The following is a 17,425-nucleotide window of genomic DNA, read 5'->3' on the forward strand; positions in this document are numbered from 1 at the left end:
TGTATAGTATATGATCAGGAAACAATGAATCTACTAAGCAGTGATTAATACAAATCATCAGGTAATTCGTGAAACAATCTTTTAAAAGACAACATAATTCCAGGAAATTCTGAAAAGTTTTAATACATTTACATTTATACATTTATCTCCCATAAATGAGTTAATACAACTCAGAATTTAGTATTGATAATGCGCTTCATAATTATTGTTGAATAATTGAAATATTAGAGCCCAGTGGATCAAAATACATAGCTACAGTTAAAACTTTTTGAAACATAATGTCAAGATTCAAAGTAAAGGTCAGGAGGTCAAATGTCTTGGTACCAAATAAAAGGCCTTGTCATGAGGCATCTATGTATGGAATATCAAAGCCCTATCCCCCTTGGATCAAAAGATATTGTAAAAAAAGTTATCAAATAAGGTAGGGTCAGTAGTTCAAAAGTCTTAAACTAAAAGAAAGGTCTCTTCATGAGACATCTATATGTAAAATATCAAAGCACTATCTCCCATAAATTAAAACATGTAGCCATGCTAAAAAAAACCATGAAAAGTAGGTCAAAGTTCAAGGTCACAGGTCAAAAAGCTTTGATACCATATCATGATATGATATGGTATGAAAAGCCTTGTCATGCGACATCTATGTGTGAAATATTAAATCCCTATCCACCTTGGCTCAAAAGAAATAGCCAATGTTAAAGTTTTTGAAAAAAGTAGGTCAAAGTCCAAAGTCAAGGTCAGTAGGTCAAAAGTCTTGATATAGAAAACAAATGCCTTGTAATAAGATATGTATATGTGAAGTACCAAAGCCCTATCACCCTTGGTTCAAAAGATATACCCCAGATTAAAGTTTTTGAAAAGTAGATCAAAGGTCAAGGCCAATGTCATTAGGTCAAACATCTTGGTACCAAAACAAAAGTCTCTTCATGAGGCATACATATATATAAAACATCAAAGCCCTATTCCCCTTGGTCCAAACATATAGCCCAGGTTAAAGTTTTTTGAAAAGTCCACAGTAAAAGTCATTAGGTGAAAGGTCTTGGGTCTGGTACTGAGGAATCTCTATGTGAAATATCAAAGCCCTATTTCATTGGTTCAAAAGATAGAGTCCAGATTAAAGTTTTTGAAAAATAGATCAAAGTTCAAGGTCACTAGGTCAGAGGTTTTAGTACCAAAAGAAAGGTCTTTCTATGAAGCATCTATATGTGAAATATGGAAACCCTATCCCATGGTCCTAGTGAGCTAAAAAGAAGTAATTATATAGCATATGATGTGAGGAATACAATAGATTTCATAAATTAAACAAATAAATCAACTCAGGTGTGGTGGGAACCTAGGGATGATGCAATAGAATACCTGGTATCATACTTGACAAGATGCATAATGAATAAAAGATTCTCTGAATTACCAATCACAACCCTGTGCAAGTATTCAGAGAAAATAAAGCTCTGTTCAACTCCTCCAATACTGTATGTGAATGTCCTTGAAGTGATATTTAGCAACTTTTGTTGCTTGGTAAAGCATATTTATTATTCAGTGTCAAACCAATATGGAGAAGTTAACAAAAAAAGACAAAATCTGAATGGTACTTCCCATCAACCAACCAGAGGAAATTTGATGATAAAGTCCCTCGATAAATATAAAATTATCACCACACAAGAAATGATGAGAAATGATGTCAATCAATAGAGGCTAGATACAGGGCACCCCCTGGTAATCTGATCCCACCAATCAATGAATGGGACACTGACCGGGTTCTTGTTGTTCTGCTGATGTGTGATGATTACCCCATTGTTTGGTAATGTAAATCAGACCTAATAATCAGAATCAATGGACCTCCATCGTTAACATATAGAGTTAACAGGATAGACTACAGTGTCGCACCAGCTCTCAGCTAATAATCAGCTGTTGTCAAAATGATTAGAGTGGTTCTGACAGTTTTTGCATATATTATAGATCTCCTGATATTACTTTTGTCAATTATCATTAATTCTAATCATGAAAAGTGCATCTTTTATTCAAATAGTGTCAACATTTGGACTGGGTATTGGCTGCAACATTGTTAATTCTGACAGGGCAATCGAATATAAAACTTAACTCTCATAACTTTAAATACGACTTTGATGAGGTGATAATAAAACATGATAGGTAAAAATCCAGTGCAAAAAAAAAAGAAGTTCTCGTTTGATCATATAAACTGACAATGGCGGAAAACCAAGTTAAACTGAACATGTGTGAAACACCTGTAATCACTCACTGCACTCACAGAATATTTCAAATAGTTTGGTTCCCTGAATTGGAATCCATCAGCCTGAAGCTGATGGTCACATTTCCACCCTAAACAATGCGTTTCACCCCATCTGCCAGTAAAAACTTGTAGACTAACACATTCGCAGACCACACAGGTATTTGGTATTGATGGAAAAAGTGCCATTTCTAAGAATGTGCTAATGAGCCATCAATCTATTTCTTACACAATCCAAGGTATGACAGTGAAATGGATTTCTTCAGGATGATCGGCTGGTTTGGGGAGATAATCTAAGCCATTATAATTGTGTAACCCTCTTGAATTTCACCCATTCCTCTGTAAACAGATTCCTGGAATTTTCTGATTCCTTACCTTTTGCTCTGCCGAGTCTGCTCGACTCTCTGCTTGCCTCTTTTTGGTCTCAAGATCTTTCATCTGAAATTATCCCAGGACAAAAATGATAAAATGCAATAAATCATATCTGACAAAAATAAGGCCTATAATGCTATCAATTTTCATAATCAAAGAAGAAACATCACAGGATTTAAACTAAAGAGCATTCATACAATTATATAGGTACATCATAAGCTAGACCTGGAAGACATCATTCCCCAAAACCATCTTAAAGAAATTCATCTACTGAAATGAAGAATAACTGATTTCTTTCAAAACTTTAAATAAAACTATCAAAATTAAATTTTGTCCTAGAAACCAAAGTTCAGAAAGTTTACTACTTCCAGGCCACCTGTTTCCCTGACACTCATAATCCAGGTGGCAAAATCCAGCCGGCATCTGGAGGCAGTTTTTTATCAACTTAATTACCTTACACAATGTACTTCACTATTTGATTAGTGAGAATCGCCCAAGACATTTTTTGACAGAAGCAGCAGCCTCTCTGTAATACATAATTTTGGAGATTATCGCAGCAAAACAATGGAGGCCTAGTTTATTTCGCAAGTCTTTGTTTCTGACAACATTGAATGTCTGCTCACTAGTGTTTTGATTAGAAGGCATCAAGTTTGGTTTAAAGACTTTAGGTTGAAGTCTGGGAATTAGAACTTTGTGTTATTTCTAGCGCAGCAGTACTAAAGATGCAAAAATTTAATTCCAAAGAATGCTGTTGAGTAAGACAATTGATAAACAGTGTAATTGGGTTAATCTTATAAGGTTTAAATAAAGATAAGGTACATGGGATTGCACTCAAGTTTTCTGTTTTACTGGATTAAACTTTACACTAAGCTCAAATAGTAGCAAATCATAGGAAATTCAATTGAAACCTGTGGGAAAAAAGTTTCCAATTACACAATATATACAGAGTTAAAAATCAGACCAAAATCACTATTAATCACCGGACTCAGGGGGCACCTGTTACCATTATAGGATGAAAATACTTGCAAATCAAGAACTTTTGTGTAGTCCCTAGATGAGAATAGTAGATTTCCAAATACATTATGCTGCAATTAGACTTGCTCAAGTCTCTATGCTGCAATAATCTACAAAAGTTCTCCTTGTGAAAAGAGAATGAGTATCTATACTGTATAAATGAGAATTTTCAGAACAAAAAGAAGTCATGATATATTCCCTTTTAATTACTTTTATGCACAATCAATTACAAATGGTACTGAGAGAAAAAAACGCCCCTCCAAAAAATCTAGATGTGTGAGTATGACATGTGACATTCAAGTTTGAAATATTTAAAAGTCTAAGGATGTGAAATATTACATTGGGAGCAAATGAAACAAAAACAGAATATCATATCAGTACTTTCATTTTCTTTGAATCAGTTGTAAAGAGAACAATTTCAATACTTATATATTTAGTATTTTTCATTAATGTCTGTGGAAAAAAGTAAGTATTGACTGGGACATTTTTTAAGACCATGGGCATGCTCTGTGAAAGTAGCTAGGTCAATATAAAAGAAAATGAAACTTTATCTGCAAGTAATCTGCTTAATATATATATATATATATATACAATATATACATTAATTATTACCATAAAGATACACATTAAAAATCTGCTTAATCTGTAAGTTATTATAAAAGTATACACTAAAAATCTGCTTATGATCTAAAATAACATGCAGTTCTGAAAAAAGTTCTGAAAAACAGTTAAAAATTAAAAGAAATTTTAAAAGTCTAAGGACAATAATTGTGGCGAAAATAGATTTGATTGATTCTACATATTGTTTAATGTCCCACTTGAGAATTTTTCACTTATAAGGAGATGTCACCATTGCTAGTGAAAGGTTGCAAAATTTAGGTCTTATATGCTCAGCACTTACGGCCTTTGAGCAGGGAGGGATCTTAAAGGTCATGTGAGACGGTTTTTAACAATACGTTTTCTCTCCATAATTATCAACTTTGTTTCATAGACTCCTCATAAAAATACTTTTTTAAGATTAAAACGATATTAACTCGAAGAAATTGAAGTGCAAAGGTAGTCGGAATAGAATATCGTTACCCGATTATCGTTCCTGATTTCCTGAATTTGTGACGTCATAAGAGACCACACTCAGATTTGCGAATCAAAACAAAGGCACATCCATAGACGATTTATTCGCAACTGGAGGAGTTTTTGAATGGGGAACCATAGTTTGTTATACAAGGATATCACTCTGAACTCATAATTAATGCAAATGCCAGCCACATCTACGATTTTTCATCGGAGGACGAACAAGAAGATCAATCAAGATCCTATTTATTTCGAATCGGTTGAAACAATACTGACTGGTTGATGATAAATGTATGATAATTTCAGAGTACATTCTCTGATGACAATAAGAGAAATATAGATAGTTATTCTTGCGCTTTCTAACCCCATGCAGACACAGCGACGCATCATCTATTTTTTCCCGGGGGGGGGGGGGGGGGGGTGTGAAGGTTGACTGACAAAAAAGGTGGGCACCCTCTCATCCCCATTTGGTTTTATGTGCCCAAGTTCCACCCTGACTCGGATATATTTTATAGCCAGATCGAAATTTCCTTTTCACACATCGTGAGCGCCGTTTTTGAATTTATTTTCATAGGAGTTTTATACAAGTATCGTGTACAGCTATTTAGTTTAACAGGTGAATCTAATAAATATAAATGGCTTCAACATTCTTTTAAAATAAAATTTGCGACATTAGGGCCTATATAGAATAATTTACCATCACATTATTCGCTATAAGGGCTCTTTCTTGCGTATAATGGTTGGAACTGGAAGCCAGAGGAAGAACGAATTCTTCGTCTGCACCAGTTATTGAAGGAACTGTCGAAAAATCCGAATGTCCTGATTGTTTTTGTAGGCCATGTGTTATGGACGAGTCACACAGACAACTTTAGGTAGCCAAAGAATTCTGGTGTGCAGTCCAGAAAAACTAATTCAAACAGAATAAAACTTTCTAAACAATTTTGGAATATGTTGAGTCATCGTGGGGTGTGGGACGATGATCGGTTCATAAGTTGTACATAGCCAGAAAATCTGCACAGTATGCAGGAACTCCCGTCGGAAACTGTTTGTTTGGCTGACATACATCGTCGGATACAGGGTATCCGACGAAGGCAGTCAAATGGATACAAGAAAACGTAGGAAAAAGAATAATTTATCAATGGCTAACGTTCTCATTTATGCAAAATAAATTTATCGAGCTTTAATTCTTACATGTTGATTCATTCAACCGACCGTTTGTTCAAAATCCTCGGCCTTTAATGTTATATTTTGTTTAAATGTTTTACCCTAATATGGAAACCAACGTGCAAATTAGTGCTTCATTTAAAGGAAAAAAAATCATCCCCCAACTCTTGCATGACCGTAAAAATTGGTTTATTTCACCTGATATAAAAACTTGTAATTTCAATATGCTCCACCATTTGCTTTGAACATTCTTTTTCAAACAGAAAAGAGGGGGGAGGGGGGGGGGGTCTGATAATGCAACTTTCAACATATAAAGTTAGACCTATTCACCTTCAATTTATTTACTTATGTATTCAGAGAGAAAAATTCTGATCAGAAGAGCTTCATATAACTATTTCATAGTCAAATTTCATTTCTAAACAAATCAGATCATGTTTATACTAAATTATGAATATCTGTACTACAGTGTACATGTAGTCTACCGTCGTTATATCATATACCTAGTAGTGTATCAGCCCTGATACACCTATCTTGGCTAGGGTGAGACAGCTGCAAGTAGGTAGGGCTGTCTCGCCCTAAGGGCCGAGATATCTCTGTCTCGGCCCGTTGTCAAGGGGCTGTCTCGCCCTCAAATTTCAAATGGCTATTTCTTCTTTAATCTTTTGAAATCTAACATAACTACATGAAAAAATGATGTTAGACACAATTTTTTTCAAATATAATACTTTCTTCCACGACAAAATTTAATTTAAGCAGAAAAATCAAATAAAAACGTTTTCAAAAACAGCGCTAAATTGTAGCGAGTATCTAAGCAAAGGGGGGTAACCCAAGTAACAATTGTTTATTTAGAACAATAACACGTTTAACTTCATTTAAAAGCAATCAACGTTCTAGGCGACAGAAAACAGTAGGAGGATTATGGAGGGTGATACTGAAGCATTTTCAGAAATTCCCGGTCCTAATGGAGATAAAATGTTAATTTACGGCAATTTTGATGTAGAAAACTGCTTTAAAGTTTAAAACGATTTCTGAAATCTAAAATCCCGAGGACTTGGCAATAAAACGAGAAAAGCAGAACCATTATCTTCCGACGTATTTCAACGACTTATAGATGCTAAACAGATGGGAAACGGTAAAAAAAAAAACGTACTTCAGTATAAGGTAACATTCCCTAAGCAAAGAAATAGCAGCATCAGATCTGCAAACATTCCTGTTCATACGATGACGCCACGTAAACAAAGTTCTACAACTCTTACAAATTACATGAAATATTGAAAACGGGCGAGTTTGGTAAATCAGAAAAAATAAATAAAAATAATTCACTTATTTCCAATTTTAGTATCAATTAATAAGCCCCTAAGAGCTGTTTAAAAGAATATACATGTACATGAACAACACAGCGATAGATATGACGAGTTTCTCAGCCAAGCAGTTCAGTTAATTCTAGACCACATGAGGGGATGTCCATAATTAATCAACCAATTATCGTGACCAGCAATGGAATTAAGCTACAAAACCCAGACTTTACTATGTTTCACAATGCCAATAGTACTGGAAACATATAACCATTAAAGTAAACTCACTGAAGGAATGAAATAGTCAAATATCGTTGTACAGTATACCATGTATTTATGTTTGGGTCAATAACCAACCCCCATCCCAATTTTTAAAAAAATGTTTATCAACTTGTTGTGTTTTAGGTATATGATATAAACAATATCACACTCTAATGTTGATCTCGGACCTGGGATTGCCCCTCGAGTGATCTCGGCCCGAGCCCTACGGGCTCGGGCCGAGATCAACTCTTGGGGCCAATCCCAGGTCCGAGATCAACATTAGAGTGTGATATTCTATATATATAGGCCTACAGTACAGTCAATGTTTTGCAGGATTTTCTCGTCTTCGCCGTGCTTGCCGTTGGTTTGTAGCCTAGTCGAAAATAGTTAGAACTGCATCTGGTCGAAGATTTAATTTCATAAACCCATTAGGTTTTGCCAAAGTAGAGTGAATACAATAACGAAACTGATCCTCATCAACCCCCGTAATCGCGTAAAATGATTGTCAAACAACTTCGAGTTCTGTGTTCTCGGTGTAGATTTCACACCCAAGTCTTTCTGAACGTTGGATCATTTAGACAAAAGTATATAGAAATACCTGACTTACTACATTACAGTTAAATGTAAGCACATTGAACATTTTGACGGATAAAACCCGCAGTTGTTAGTATAAACAAATACACATTTGCGTCAGGCTGGTCTCTTTTGACGTCATCAAGCAAGGGAGATAAGTCATCTTACTATTTTGATACTTCACACCACGGCAACATTTGACGGTCTGTAGCGCCTGTTACCTTACGATTTTTTCTTAATGACTTCTTTATATATGTTAAGCAATTAAAGAACACATTTTCGTGCAAAACAATTTTTTTTTTTAAATCGTCTCCTATGACCTTTAAACGTGCCACACCTCTCTGACACGGGGCCTCGGTTTTTGCAGTCTCATCCGAAGGCCGCCCCATTTACATAGTCGCCTCTTATTACGACAAGCAAGGGGTACTGAGGACCTATTCTAAGTTGGATCCCCACAGGATGTGAAAATAGGTCAATGGACATGAAATTCAAAACTTGGATCTATAAGTTATCAAAAATAAATAAATATAAAAAAAACAGAAAAAGACAAGAGGCCCATGGACCTAAAATCGCTCTTCTGATACATTGTAGAACAGGCAAAAATTCTCACTAACCAAGATTCATCAATTAACAAAGTTTGATGATGTTAAGTCAAAAAGTACCTGAAAATTTAAATGTAACTGTCCAAAAGTAGGTCACGGTGACCTACTTTTGGTAGACACACTGAAGACTCAAGATGCATCAACTGACAAGTCGAATAATATTCAAATATAGCCGTCAAATTCCAAAAGAAGACCACAGTGACCTACTTTTTGGTCGACACACTCCAAAGACTCAAGATGCATCAACTGACAAAGTTTGATGATCTTAGCTTTCATAGTGTCCAAAATATGCATCTAAATTTGAAAATGTGAAATTTGAATGTCTGCAAAATTCAAAAAGTAGGTCACTGTGACCTACTTTTTTTTAAATAAATATGTTTCAAGGCCTCTAGACGCATAAACTTACAAGGTTTGATGATTCTAAACCCCTCAGTATCTGATATAACAACCTAAAATGTATTCATAAATGATTAGCCATAAAATTCAGAAAGTAGGTCATGGTGACATACTTTTCACATGACGCACTTCAAGGTCCCATGATCCATCAACTGACAACTTTTGATGATCATAGGCTCAAAAGTGTCCAAGATATGCATCAAAATCCATTTAATAATAATTACCTGCGAAATTAAAAAAGTAGGTCACCATGACCTATTTTTAAGACAACATGATATTAGGTCCTAAGATGCATCAACTGACAAAATTTGATGATCCTAGTCCTTATACTAAGCAAAATATCAAAGTTTTAACAAAACAAAATTTAAGGTCAACTTTGAAGTGACAAAGTTTTAACAAAACAAAATTTAAGGTCAACTTTGAAGTGACCTTGAGACCACACCCTTTGCCCCAGGATGATGCCTAGAACAATTTTTTATCTACAACCTATCCTCATCCTTATGCATAAGTTTAGTGATAATTTGCCCAGTGGTTCTTGAGAAGAAGATTTTTTAGCAACCACTACTTTTGTTTACATTTTCCTAATTATCTCCCCTTGTTAAAGGGTCACAACCCTAGTTTTAGTACAAATGAAAGCCCTTGGGCCAAGGATACCCTGTGACAAATTTGATAAAAATTGGCCAAGGGGTTCTTGAGATATAGCTCTTTTCCCAAAAAGTTGACGCACACCGCACGCCAGACAATTATGGCCATATGATTAGCTCTGAGCCTTCGGCTCAGAAGAGCTAAAAAGAAAGAAAGAGATATACCTAATATTAGCTCATTATCTACAAACATAGCAACAACAAAAAACAAGTGGCCCATGGGCCACATCGCTCACCTGAGCCCATATCTGAAGACTTTCCATATATATTTGCATGTAAAACCTAATAGTCCCTATTATGGCCCAAACTACCCTTTGCAAACTTGAATCTACACTATGTCAGGAAGCTTTCATGTTAATGTCAACTTCTTTGGCCCAATGGTTCTTGAGAAGAAGATTTTTAAAGCTTTTTCCTATATTTGTATGTAAAACTTTGACCCCCCCCCCCCAACTTGTGGCCCCATCCTACCCCCCGGGGGCCATGATTTGAACAAACTTGAATCTGCACTATGTCAGAAAGTTTTCAAGTAAAAATCAGCTTTTCTGGCTCAGTGGTTCCTGAGAAGAAGATTTTTAAAGATTTTTCCTATATATTTGTATGTAAAACTTTGATCCCCTATTGTGGCCCCATCCAACCCCCGGGGCCATGATTTGAACAAACTTGAATCTGCACTATGTCAGGAAGCTTTCATGTAAAAATCAGCTTTTCTGGCTTAGTGGTTCTTGAGAAGAAGATTTTTAAAGTTTTTCCCTATATATTTGTATGTAAAACTTTGATCCCCCCTTGTGGCCCCATCCTACCACCGGGGGCCATGATTTGAACAAATTTGAATCTGCAATATGTCAGGAAGCTTTCAGGTAAATTTCAGCTCTTCTGACCCAGTGATTCTTGAGAAGAAGATTTTTAAATGACCCCACCCTATTTTTGCATTTTTGTGATTATCTCCCCTTTGAAAGGGACATGGCCCTTCATTTGAACAAACTTGAAAGCCCTTCACCCAAGGATGCTTTTGGCCATGTTTGGTTGAAATTGGCCCAGTGGTTCATGAGAAGAAGATGAAAATGTGAAAAGTTTACAGACAGACGGACAGACAGACGACGGACAAAAAGCGATCAAAAAAGCTCACTTGAGCTTTCAACTCAGGTGAGCTAAAAATCATAAAAACAGTGAATGATTAATAATTAGAAATTTTTGTAAGTTTAAAATTAATACCTTTGGTGAAAATAGGTCAATTAACATAAAACTCAAACTTGATTTGTAAGTCATCAACATAAAGAGATATACCAAATATTATCTCATTATCACAACAAAAAATTAAGGTTCAGAAAGCTAACTATGAAGGAATGACAATGGCCTAGTTCAATCATCAACCATAGTAGTTGTCTCGTTGACTTCAAAAACTTCATTGCACATGCCTAGCTTGTTTCCGGACCTTCAATGTGGACCTTTAGTGCGCATGTTTGGTTACTAAAGTTTAACCACTCTGGAAGCATAGGTTGTTGTGTGGTGGACCAGACATGTGCATTGACACTACCTCCGGTTTCGACCAAAGGCAGTTTGATCGTACTTTGGTTCAACTCTAGTTACTATAGTTGATGATCAAACTAGGCCAAAATTTCTTGGCTGGGACATGTTTTTATGACAGACTGGTGGTTTGATGTCCTTGTGCTTTTGATTAAGATAGCTCATAGAGGGAAAATAGACTAAATCAATCTTTGAAATTAGGAGGCAGGACACTACCATTAATGCATTAACACATTTGTCTAAGAGTAACCTGTTATTAAGGAAGTAAAAGCATTTGTACTCAACACAGGCAATTGCATCGATTGGGGTCAAATTTACTATTAAAGTACTCTTTAATAGTAAATTTGACCCCAAGCGATGCAATTGCCTGTGGTACTCAATATATAGTCAGCAATCCAAAATGCAAAGTATGAATTTGTGTTACACGACTTCAATAAAAAACAACTAATCATAATCTTTATTCACTTTTTCAAATTCAAGTTGCATAAAAATTATGAATTATTTTGTGTCACTGAAGGTCACTTTGCACCATATAAATACTGCTATATTCCCTCCAGACATAATTCACCAAGAAAAAATGTTTGATATAAAAGATCACAAAATTACACTTATCAACAATCAACATATGATATTCATCAATAATAATTATCATCAGGTCTTGTCCTGCTACATCAAAAGTAACATACCCACATATAGTGCCTTCCGGGAATTCCAGGAAACTGAGCCATTAATTCAGTGTCCTTTAATGCCACACAGTCGAAAAAAAAAAAGCAAACCCAAATTCTAAGGTTACAGAAATCGAAAGCTTTGTAGCATCCCAAAGCAGGCCAATCTCTCTTAGTGCTGCACCAAGACAGGCAGGCTTTATGCAGCTCAGTTCAATCTGGCTTAGGGCCAGACCACAGCTAACAAAATCTCCTATCAGAGGGTTCCTCATAATTGTTTACTTTTTGCCCTAGTAGACAATAATGAATTTGTTTTTTGTTATTGCTTAGTGATGATACATCAAGTTTTGTGTACATAAAGTGGTGTTTCCCATGACCGAGATAAAAAAAAGAATGTTCTGTTATCACAGAATTGGAGAAATATTTACTATATCAATATATTTCTCAAGGCATCAGAATTTTTTAGTCTTCTTCATTGTGGGTGAAGAACTTTTATGTTTTCTCTATTTCATCTCATAAGTTAGAACACAATTTATTACTTTAGTATTACTGACAACATTAATATAAAACCCTCATCAAGTTATAAGGCACAAAGAAAACACTTTTACCTTAGCTACAACATTGCATTATTGCTTCCTGGGTATATAAATGTTGTGTTTAAAAGAATAAATTTCACAAGCACATCAAAGCCTCAACTCTACCTCCTCCAGGAGATGACATGATAATGGGACTGACTTTCATGTAGCATTTTCCTCCTCCTTTATGGTGATTGTTTCTGTAACAAACAGCTGTATAACACCACAGAAACAAGATGTGACTGCTGATAATAGCAGCTTTGTCTTCTACACCTTATTTTGTGTCACTGTTAATGTCATTATGAATCTACTGTCCGTATGAAAGTATCAGTACAGGTATTTACATGGCTTCATGTAAATTAAGAACGCATACTGGTAATCACTGACAATATTTATCTAATCAAACATGCAAATCAAACAATTGAAAAAAAGGTAAGACCAAGGGGCCTATGATCCACATCACTCACCTTTACCACGTGGATTTTCCCATCTAAAAATAAACCTCAATCACAGTCCCACCCTGACCCTGGGAATCGTGGTGTTCACAAACATAAATCTACACTACATGAGGATGCTTGCATAGATCAGTTTGACAAAGTGTACCCTTATGATTCTTGAGAAGAAAACTTTAAATTTTTGTCTTATACATTTGAATTCATTCTGTGGCCCCATCCAGGCCCTGTGATTCATAATGTGAAGGTATGGATCTAAAGTACATGAGGATTTTTGTGCCTCATTTTGACATACTATGCTCTTGTGGTTTTTGAGAAGACGTTCAAATTTTCCCAAGTATCTCTAAGCAAGACTTTAAATCCTCCTTGTCACCCTGCCCAAACCCCATGGGTCAGAGTACATTTTTTTTTCTCTAAATCTACACTACATGTATCAAAATGACATACCACTGCCCAGCTTGCAGTTCTTGAGATCAAAGATGATTATCAGAATTTAACTATACATACAATGGACTTCAGTTCAGATTCACAGAACATGAAAGAATTTGTATACATGTGTATATCTTTTTCGTTTGTCCTCTCAATATCAGTTCATGCATATCCATAAAAAATATTTGATTTATTAAAATGAATGACATATTCATTCCCTTTATCCTTGGAAGGGATGGGGGTAACAGGTGGGAAAGGTAGGATACACATAACAAATTAAGACTGAGTAACAGGCAATCTACATTAATACATCTATATTCAAAATGTTCAAATGGTAATCCAACCCCCTACCCCCAACCCCAAAAAATAAAAAAACATAAAAGAGCAAAACTTGAATTAATCCTACTTAATGAATTCTGTGGGAAAATATCCCATAAAACATTATCTTATTCTGTCAAGATTGGAGCCTACTATGATAATTCTGGTGAATAATTTTTCTTCCTCCCTGCCAATGAGAGACACAAAGCTCTATAACACAGAAAACTGTACACAGCAGCATCGTAAACTGTAGGAGCTGTCACCGCATCAACAGGCAAAATGATTTACATTTCTTCATTATCTACCCTGTGTGATGTTCATAATTAGAAATATCAACTGTACAATACATCTCTAAACATTGCCCTAACACAAAATTAATCTCTCTGTGTGCAACACATACAGCTGATAGAACCAAAAGATGAAAGGCATGAAAAATATTTCCAATAACAATATACAAGGCCTACTATGAAACTAATAACAGAATATTGATGGATGTATTAAAGGAGATTTCCCATTATCAAACTGCAGGCTATGAAAGATTTAAGAATGCCATCTACTTTGGTCAACTTGACCTTTCTGCACTGAGTCATGGAAAAGGGTAAAATGTTGATTGAAATCCTTCCATGTGTAAACATTATCAGAGAGATCAATCCCTTCAGCTGATAACATTGTCACAACCTTAATTCTGCATTGTCATTATATGTCAGGTTTCTGTGCATGCGGCAAGAATTAAGAATGCGGGAGTTCAATAAATCAGAGTGATTTCACAGATCTCCATTACACCATCTGTCAACAAATAAATAGCCCGAATCTCCCTGAAAATACCACACTAGCTCTAATGAGAGAGAGAGAGAGAGAGAGAAAGAGAGAGAGAGGGAGAGAGAGATTATTAGTGATGTAATGATTAAAGTATTAAAATAGTAAAAATAACCATTTATCCCCAGGTTGTGATTAAAATCACTTGAACTGAACTGAATTTATTTATCTCATCACAATTACACAATTGTATAGAGATTTAGTATTTATACATAAAAAGTGATGGTAATAAATCATTAAATGTTTTAAGTCATGCATGAGTATGAAGATTGGCAACCTGATTTATAATCTCTGAAAGAAAATATTAAAGCATACAATAATCCTATAAATAGAAAGATTTAAGATTTATTGAAGAAATTGCCTTTATAAACAAGTAAGCGTGAACATCTATAACAAAAGAACAACAATACAATGTCAGACAGAAGTATACAGTGACTAGTGTTACATTAGAGAGAGAGAGAGAGAGAGAGAGAGAGAGAGAGAGAGAGAGAGAGTCTCTTCATATCAAAGTCATATCAATTAATTGATCTATTCAAATTAAACAAATCACAAATTTATTTCATCTGATGAAGGATGGATTTATTTTTTTCTAGGTTAGACTGACCATCATTGCTGGACAGCATTATTGATATTACAGTTTGACACCACTCTGCACTATTGAACTCTGATTCCATATGTCTGAAGAGCATATATCCACACATAACAGTCATTGAGGGAAATCAGTCACATCAACAAAACACACATAAATCATACAGTCTCAACAAAAATGTTCTCTTCTGTTCAAACCCCAGAAACAATAACCATCAACATCAAGGCTACCATACACCAGTAAATTAATAATCCATATTTGCCAAATTGTTTGTATATAAAGTGAAATGACAAACACAAAGTAATAATTTGATTATTAGTAATCACATTCACAATCACAATATTTTTCAAGGTCCATTAATGGCAACCATCCACAGTCCACTTTGAGAAATTAGTGCATGTCACATATACTCCCAATTTATCTTTAAGATATGAAAGTGGAGCAGCTTTAAGAATATGTAATCAAATTTAGATTTTCCTACCTTCTCTCCTAGGGTTTCCCTGATGCGGGCCACCTGGTGTTTGAACTGCTGTAGGGAAGTTTCCAGGGACAGGCACCGCTCCCTCCAATCCACCCCATCTAATGCTGGGGGTGAGGGTACCTCCTCATGTTTGTCCTTAGACATGGTGACCCAAAAATCTCAGCTCAGTCTGGAGGAAACCTCCCAACACTGAATCACTTTATCCATCCCTCCGGAAAAGCTGTAGAATTTTTTTCTCAGTATATATATATATACAAAGTCAAATACTCTAGATAAAACTTTTACACAATGCCCAGGAATCCCTTTGGCAACAGTGCTTATTTTGAATATTATCCGAAAACTTCTTAAAAGTTTCCATACACTGCTGCCTTAAGTATTGGCATTTCATTTTTAACTCCTAGCGGAATCTTCTGGGTATTAATAAATGCACAGGAATACAATGATTGACAAATCTCCTTTCACAGATCTTGCTTGAATGTGTTATCACAGGAACTATAAAACTGACAAAGTGTCTAATTGGTACACCAAAAGAGTCATCTGCGATAGATCACCACACATCTTGTATATATGGCAAAATCAATGTCCTCTGGTCTGTTCACCAACCTCTATTAATTCCACTTCTTACACACAACACACACTCACATGTCTGGATTGCATATATTTCATCAATACATAGGAATCCCTAGGTGTTTAGAAGGGGCAGTGACCGAGAGCCATCATAAAACCCAATATAATGATCTACATACAATGTGCCTCTTACAGTTCCCAACACCAGTTCACCATTATAACCATAGATGAAAAAACAAAACCTTGTGTAATGATATATATATGTATGTGTGTTGGGTTTTTTTTTTTTTTTGGCGATTTCTTACCCTCTCAGCTAAACTGTTTCCATTGATCTTGTGAACTTATTTTTCCCACACCACATGGTATTACAATCTACAGGAACTACTGACAGAGCAATGTAAAAAGAAATGATGTACCAGCACAGGCTCTGTAATTAATACTCTGAAGAACCAAGAGATTCTCATGTATTTTTCCTCTTTACCTAAATATTATGAACTTGTCCTTAAATCTTAAAGGTTTACATTCTCATCAGCTAGTGGTGAGGATCTGTATTGATCTCGACATTTTGATTTGGCCAATTTTGGTTCTTGTCTTTGTCAATGCCCCCACAAACTGCTTGCTCTGACATGTGATGTAAAAATGCAGCAGGAAAATTAAATTAGTGTCTTGTGAAACAGATTTAAGTAATTACTATCGCACACATGGACAACAGAAGAATATTGATTCTTTATTTCCTATGTAGCTTGTAAGACGAGTTCTGCTTTGTTAACAAGTCGGGTGTAAATTTCCTTACTCCTTTCTGAAGCAGGAGGTAAATAAAGTGATATATCACAAAGCAATGTGAATCAACTTACATAAAAAATTTTAATGACGTATGTTCTTTTGAATGTATTCATCATGATTCAATGTATTGTGACATGTTACTTATCCTCAGTTTGTGAAATATTTGACATGTATTTCCTTATTTCAATCATTACATAATTACATGAAATATTTGATTATTAACCAGGTGCAGTAAAGGGTGTAAGTAGATTTACCCCATGTCGTGTTCCATACCCCCTGGGATAAATCCCTGTACACAACTGATTGCACCAGGATAACTAATCGTTGAATAATTGCTGAAAAATTCTGATTTTTGCAAAACATGTCATAATTTAGGTTACATTTTTACTCAGTTCAATATGGGAATTGGAATAATTATAGAATGAGAGCAAGACGATACCATTTCACAGTTGAAATGATGCACATCACATGTATGGATTTTAACTAATGTCTCATAAGCAACAACAAAAAAGTTGAAATTGGACATATGTCCCTTAAACTTTCCATTTCATATTTTAAAAACAAGAAATAATCTGTCTATAGAGAAATTTCA

The 17,425-nt window shown here is 35.2% G+C and overlaps 1 protein-coding gene across 4 annotated transcripts in view; it reads right to left on the bottom strand.

Annotated features, from left to right (window-relative positions):
- The window catches only part of LOC125652452 (pleckstrin homology domain-containing family H member 1-like), a 56,065-nt gene that overhangs the window by 30,680 nt on the left and 7,960 nt on the right, over positions 1-17,425 (bottom strand). For 3 of the 4 annotated variants that reach the window (XM_048881670.2, XM_048881669.2, XM_056165944.1), the window contains 2 exons: positions 15,484-15,703; positions 2,618-2,680 (listed from right to left, as the gene is read on the bottom strand). In XM_048881670.2, coding sequence (XP_048737627.1) covers positions 2,618-2,680; positions 15,484-15,627 — 207 coding nt within the window. In that variant the 5' untranslated portion in view covers positions 15,628-15,703. Of the gene's footprint in view, positions 1-2,617; positions 2,681-11,844; positions 12,008-15,483; positions 15,704-17,425 lie in introns of those variants that run through there. The other variant, XM_048881671.2, reaches the window with a different exon arrangement.

This window comes from Ostrea edulis, chromosome 5, assembly GCF_947568905.1.
Source record: "Ostrea edulis chromosome 5, xbOstEdul1.1, whole genome shotgun sequence".
NCBI classification, from domain to species: domain Eukaryota; kingdom Metazoa; phylum Mollusca; class Bivalvia; order Ostreida; family Ostreidae; genus Ostrea; species Ostrea edulis.